This window comes from Lucilia sericata, unplaced genomic scaffold (genome assembly GCF_015586225.1).
Source record: "Lucilia sericata isolate MDLA Ls3-8-SP2 unplaced genomic scaffold, ASM1558622v1 Contig000227F_arrow, whole genome shotgun sequence".
NCBI classification, from domain to species: domain Eukaryota; kingdom Metazoa; phylum Arthropoda; class Insecta; order Diptera; family Calliphoridae; genus Lucilia; species Lucilia sericata.
This window is the reverse complement of record NW_023994254.1, coordinates 430,706-438,189: the sequence shown is the minus strand read 5'-3', so window position 1 is coordinate 438,189 and position 7,484 is coordinate 430,706. Positions and strand designations below refer to the sequence as shown.

The window sequence follows — 7,484 nt, the reverse complement described above, 5'->3', positions numbered from 1 at the left end:
AAATTTTTCTGAATTAATATTTTGAGACTTAAGAATCTGTTTCAGAAAATTTACCCCTAAAGCATGATACCAGTTATTAAACTTAAACACAAATCTACCCAGCAAATTTTTATTTATTTAAACAAAAAAATTCTTTTAAAATAATTTCTTAATTAAAACCTTCACATGCAGTTTTTCATTAAAAACATAACATTTTTTGCATATGTATATTAAATATGAATTTTTAACTCATTTATTTGCATATGAACTGCAGAAATATTCCTGCACATGCATGTTAAACTGCTACATACAATTTATATGTATATATGTATGTATTTTCATCGGATAAATATTCCAAAACTATAATATATTGCTGCTTTATTTCAACAATAACTTAATAATAAGTTTGGATAAAAAGTTTCTTTTTCCAGGTTGAAAATCGTATACGAAATAATTTAATATTTAAATGTTTGCATTTAACAAACTTACTTTATGTACTGCATGTTTTCATTGCCATGAATAATAATGATGTTTATGAAATACATGGTTTATTCTTTTAAGGAAAATATTTGTTTGAGAATTTTCATTTTTTTTAGGTCAGATACATAAATATTTATTTACTCTTCATTAGGTAATGATATTAAGATATTTAAGAGTATTTTTGTTTTTTTTTGTTAATAATTTAAATTATAAAATCGATATGAAATTTTAAAATTTTCTTAAAAGAAGATTTTCAGGAAATATACAATGTATTTGCATATTTTCTGTAAACGAATAATAATAAACATATCTATATATATATATAAATAAATGAGTAATGTTTCTTCGTAATCGATAAACTCAGGAACTAAGCCCCCTGATAGGACAAGATTTTAAATATACATATGTTCCAGGGATCGTGAAAAGAGTTCCTGTAAAGTTTTAAATTTGTCCGACAAATGGCACCGAAGTTTTAATTTTTACTCAATTACACCTAAACCGAAAAAAGAACTTCCAAAGAAGCGAAATAGAAGTTTAATTTACTCTATGGAAGTACTGAAAAAGAAGTTATTTGGAAGTAAAATTGTAGCATTATAGAATATTGGGAAATCGGCTTCTTCGGAAGTCATTAAACTCCACTTCCACAAAAGGTGAAACAATTCACCTAGTGCTACCTTTGAAGTGGTGATAAATGTTATTCTTTTAGGAGTACTTCGTTTTATTTTTGTTGGGCGATTTTTTTTTAAATTTTGATGGGTATATAGATCTTTACATGTAGAGTCCACATAGCTAATCATAGGCCTACAATGCGGACCGGGCACTACTAGTTTACTATATATTGGGGGTATAACTTAAAAATTCGGGTTTTGTTAAATATAGTGTATATTTTTATTTATTCTCACTTATTTATTGCTTACATTTTAGTGTGAACAATAAACAGGGAACCTGTAACGAAAGCAACTGATCCGTATGAAGGGATCATATGCGACCAGACTAAAGGAGTAATATTCCATCATGACAACGCTCGGTCATATGTTGCAATATATTTTAATAACAATTTGGAAAAAGTGTTTTAAAAGTTTTGCCTCTATGCCTTATTATTCAGACCTTGCCCCTTGTCCGACTACTATTTGTTTATCTTTATACATTTTTCACCTTAAATGCTTCTAGCTTTATGAAGACAAAACAAAACGTTTCTAAGCCACTGTGCAAAATTCCTTATTATTCCCTACTTGCATTGCAGTTAAAAAAAAAACAATACAAAAATATATTTAAAATTTTGAATGACAACTATTTTCCTATGAAACCTTTTCTCTTCATATCTCTATTAATCCCATTAGACCGTATATTTGAATATCACAAACAACAGCACCACTCAAACTGTTATCAACTTATAAAATATTTATGTAAAAATGCAAATATATATAAATAAAACAACAACTGAATTTTTGTTAAATGCAATGGATAATAAAATATATGTTTGTAAATACAAACAACAAAACAAGAGAAAAATACAAATAAATACTTGTGATATTTTAACAATTTTACAACTTTTCAAAATGAAAAATTCCCATGTTACAGCAAACAAAAAAAAATAAATAAAATAATATAAAACTATACTGCTACAACTTGTAAATAATTAAAACTCTATGTGACATATATAAACTGAAAATTCCAGGAAAAAAAAAATAACATGTAAATAAGTAATAATAAAGTTAAATGCAAAAATGCATTTACAACAATTAAATATGAAATAAACGTAGATATTATATGTTTATTAAAATAAATAAATAATATATACAAAAATATTTATATATGCATTTATATGTTTTTCAAAATAACTTTTAATTTAAACCCTTTAACTTACATATGGCAAATATATTAAATAAACTTTCAAACAGAGCTTAATTGAATTGATTAAATTGCAGCAATTATTTTAATTGAATTTTTATTAAATATTAAATGAAACTCCTATAACGTTACAAACGCCCTTAATTGTTTAAAAAGAGTTATATTTTATATATATATTTTTCTCTATTTACTACTCAAATATTTATTGTTTGTAATTATTAAATCAATTTTAAATAATATCATTTTAAGGTGGTTTGACAAACCCCTTATTCGCATAACCAAAATAACCAATACTCTTTAATTCTATTAACAATTCTGGATAATTGCTAACCGCTTTATAAATGGCATTTTCCAATGTATCATATTGATAATAGGGTGGAAATGGCATCTCATCTAAAGCATTGACAACTACTTGACCTCGTTCGGTGCCAATTGCAATGGCACAACCATTGAGGGAGAAACTGTAAGATGAAGTAAAAGAGATTTTATTGTGAATTTTATGATTAACTACGAGGTTTGATTTGAAAGGGATGGTAAATTAAATTTTTGATTCAGATCATCTCCAGCCCACTTCTTTAATCAGTAAACTTATCAATATACATATAGACTAGTCAATACTCCACAGACTAGTCAGTATACTAATTTGTAGACTAGACATTAGACTGATCAATAGACTCTACAATAGGCTAATCCATAGACTAGACTAGTTCATAGACTACACATTAGACTAGTCCATAGTTTATACAATAGACTAGCCTATAGTCTAGTCTATAGACTAGAAAATAGTCTATAGACTGGACAATAGACTGGTATGTAGCCAAGACAATAATCTCGTCTATAGACTAGCCTATAAACCAGACTATAGACTAGAAAATAGTCTAGTATACAGATTAAACAATATTTTTGTATTGACTAAACAATAGATTCGACAATAGACTAGCCTATAGACTAGACAATAGACTAGTCTATATAGACTAGAATATACTAGCATATACACTAGACAATAGACTAGCCTATAGACTAGTATATAGACTTGACAATAGACTTGACAATAGACTTGACAATAGGCTAGTCGATAGACCAGACAATAGACTAGAAAATAGACGAGTCTATAGACTAGAATAGACTAGACAATAGACTAGTCCATAGACTTGACAATAGACTAGACAATAGACTAGACAATAGACTAGACAATAGACTAGACAATAGACTAGACAATAGACTAGACAATAGACTAGACAATAGAATAGACAGTAGACTAGTCTATAGACTAGACAGTAGACTAGTCTATAGACTAGACAGTAGACTAGTCTATAGACTAGACAGTAGACTAGTCTATAAACTAGACAGTACACTAGTCTATAGAATAGACAATAGACTGGTCTATAGACTAGACAATAGACTAGTCTTTAGACTGGACAATAGACTCGTCTATAGACTAGACAATAGACTCGTCTATAGACTAGACTAGACAATAGACTAGTCCATAAACTTGGCAATAGACTAGTCTATAGACTAGACAATAGACTAGACAGTACACTAAACAATAGACTAGACAATAGACTAGTCCATAGACTTGACGATAGACTAGTTTATAGACTTGACAATAGACTAGACAATAGACTAGACAATAGACTAGACAATAGACTAGACTAGACAATAGACTAGACAATAGACTAGACAATAGACTAGACAATAGACTAGACAATAGACTAGACAATAGACTAGACAATAGACTAGACAATAGACTAGACAATAAACTAGACAATAGACTAGTCTATAGGCTAGACAATAGACTAGTATATAGACTAGGCAAAGACTAGTCTATAGAATAGACAATAGACTGGTCTATAGACTAGACAATAGACTAGTCTATATACTAGACAATAGACTAGTCTATATACTAGACAATAGACTATTCTATAACTAGACTAGACAACAGACTAGTCTATAACTAGACTAGACAATAGACTAGTCTATTGACTAACCAATAGACCGGTCTATAACTAGACTAGACAATAGACTAGTCTATAGACAAGACAATAGACTATTCTGTAGACTAGACAATAGTCTAGACAATAAACTAGTCTATTGACTGGACAATAGACTAGTCTATAGACTAGACAATAGACTAGTATATTGATTAGACAGTAAACTAGTATATAGATTAGACAATAGACTAGTATATATACAAGACAATAGACTAGTATATGGACTATACAATAGGCTAGTTTATAGTATAATCAGTATACCAGTGCAAAGACAAAGTAATGAGTTAGTTAGTCTCTAAACTACTATATACATTATTCTATATGGTTCTTCTTCGAAATTCAAACCTTAATGGTATTTAAAGGGTAAAAACGTGAAAACGCGACACCTATCGGTCAAAAACAATGAAATCTGTTCAGAATTTCATTTCATTATTATACTTACATTCCCATAGTATTATGAGACTTGCCAATTATTGTTGTTGACATGGGTTTCAAAATATTTCGTTTCAAATCCCATATCTCACATTGTTTACGATTAATTGCTATTAGTACAGTAGAATGTACCCGACTCCAGGCAGCCCATTGATAGGGTGCAGAGGTGTTTTTAAGAGTTACCAAAGGCTGGAATATGCCTTCCATCCAAATGCGTATACACCTTAAATATCAAATAGTAATTTATTAAAAATATTAAACTCATCCCACTTCTCCCACTTACCAATCATTGCCGCAAGTCAAAAACAATTTCGGTGACCAGGGTGAAAAATCCATTGCATTAACCGAACCATCATGGGTCTTCAAAACTTGCAAATAATGATGTTGATAATTTGTCGAGCATTTATGAACACAACCCTCATCGGTTAGAACATAATAAATATCCAAATGAGTAGGATGTTTTGTCAAATTCAAACCCTGAGCACAACGATTTGTTTGTTGCGGTAACTCCGTAGAACTCTTAATACTTGGTAAACCCTCCGGCATACCCTCAATACGTTCCAAAGTCATTAGCTTGCATCCCGATAAAAAGGGACTATTAATAATATTGAATTGTGTGACAGAGCCATCTTGAGAAAGTGTTATAAAAGGATCAATATCTTCCTGGCCATTAGCCGAAGCTTGTTTAATCCATTTAATGGCTAAAACAGGATCAACACCAGGTGAGGTAATACGTTGAGATATGGCCACTGGTGGTTGATTATAGAAAGCTATATCTCTTACTTCCACTGAACCATCAAATAGGCCTATAGCCAATAATGTGGGCATATAGGGAGAAAATTCCACTGATACTACTGGCACTGTGTAGTTATAGAAACGTTCTGGATCACAGGGATTCTTAATGCTCCACACACATACTTCTCCTGTTTTAGGTAACTTAGCTGCCTGATAGGAATAAATTCCATAAGACACTGCCAATATATCACTATTGGTATAGCAAAAACTCATGTCGGACACAGCCTTACGTACATTATCTTTGGATGCCCGGTTTATAGTAAACAGAGGTTTAAGTGAGTATTTATAATCAACCTTATCCACTGTTCTGGTTACAGTCATCATATTACGAAATCTTCTTTGACCCTCTTCATGAGTATTTCCCGCCAGTAAACGTTTTATAATAACACTGGCCAAGTGAAAAGAGGGCAGTTTAGCTATCATAGCAAATTGTTCTTCAGCAGTTTGACTTTGAGAAATATGCAACTTCTTAGTTTCATACTCATCAAAACCATATTTAATATCATCCAATTGCATATAAGTATCGTACATTTCAAAAAACGAAACATAACTGGCCACATCTCTGGTCTCTGTCTTAACAGTATTGATTCCTCTAGACTTGTAAAGAGTATCCGAAGTTTGAGCTTCTGATTCCGAGCGTCTTCTTACTTTACCTCTACCAATAGTGAGGTAATCATATTGTTTATTATCCATTTCAACAAAGTTAGCATCTTCGGTATTTTTGATAGCTGTCATGCTGCGTTGTTCATATAGTAACTGTAGCTCTGTTTTACGCAAAACTATGCGTATAAATGGCAATTTGTGTTTGCTTACTAAATGGTCATCGGACTGAGATTGAGAGGAAGAAGAAGAATCAACACTTGCCATAGAATGTCTAGCTGATTCTAGATCCAATAGCATGCGCTCACTGCCAATCTAAAGATAAATTTTACAAAATTTAAATATAATTTATTCCTTTAAAGATTTACCCCATTGATTATGTCTTCTAGTGACAATCTAAAGCCCACTCCCCTAGAAGAACGCGATTTCATTAAAGCACTTGTCATACTCTTAAAACTAATTATGTCCAATCCATCTTCAGTTTTCGGGGCACTATATTTTCGAGTCAATTTTTTATAACCCTCAGTCTCGTGTGGTAAATCTATTGGTTTCGGTGTTACATTTACTATTTTATTGTCGATTAGCTCATGTATCTTCAATTGAGATCTTGTATCCAGAATTTTTTGAGTCTCCATTCTTATGCGATCGTATAGACTTAAATGCATTACAGAGCCTGCAGTAGATATTGTATCCAAACGATCCATTACGACTTTTTTAGTTTTACCCAACGAAAGTTTGACTTCCGGTGGAGGCTATAAAGAAGGGACTTATATTTATATTTGCAGTTTTTTTTAATAATTTTTAATACCGTTTCTTCTTTCTCATCATCTTCAATAGTTAATTGTGCAAATTTGGTGGATTTTGATTGGGACATATTCTAGTTGGAATATTTAGTATGTCGATAGATTTCAATAATCAATTATATTTTAAAATATTTTTCTTGAATAATTTTATCAAAATTTGTACAGGGTTCGAGATTGCATAAAATAAAACCTGTCAAGAAAAACTGGATTTTAAAAATGTATGTTATACCAAATTGACACCAAAGTGTTTATAATTTTTCAATAACATCCGTTGTCAAAGTATATACATACGTATAACAATACTACGTAATGTTGACATCGCAACGTTGTCAACATTGCAACAATTCGTTGTCGAAATCTAAATTTTATACACATCCGTTGTCTAAATGTTAACAAACGTGGTAAGCTCAATATTGGCAACGGATTGTTTGTCTATAGTGAGCTTACCACGTTTTTTAACGTTTAGACAACGGATGTGTATATAATTAGATTTTGACAACGAATTGTTGCAATTTTGACAACGTTGCGTTGTTAACATTACATAGTGTTATCG

General features: G+C 30.8%; 1 protein-coding gene across 1 annotated transcript; it reads right to left on the bottom strand.

Moving 5' to 3' along the window:
* Window positions 1-2,527: 2,527 nt before the first annotated feature.
* LOC119602400 (dynein intermediate chain 4, axonemal-like) lies at window positions 2,528-7,088 on the bottom strand. The gene is made up of 5 exons (XM_037953913.1): window positions 6,937-7,088; window positions 6,497-6,880; window positions 5,017-6,443; window positions 4,744-4,956; window positions 2,528-2,771 (listed from the first exon to the last, which is right to left on the bottom strand). Exons 1-5 carry the CDS (start codon window positions 7,000-7,002, stop codon window positions 2,555-2,557), a joined length of 2,307 nt encoding a protein of 768 aa, XP_037809841.1. The 5' UTR covers window positions 7,003-7,088; the 3' UTR covers window positions 2,528-2,554.
* Window positions 7,089-7,484: the final 396 nt, after the last annotated feature.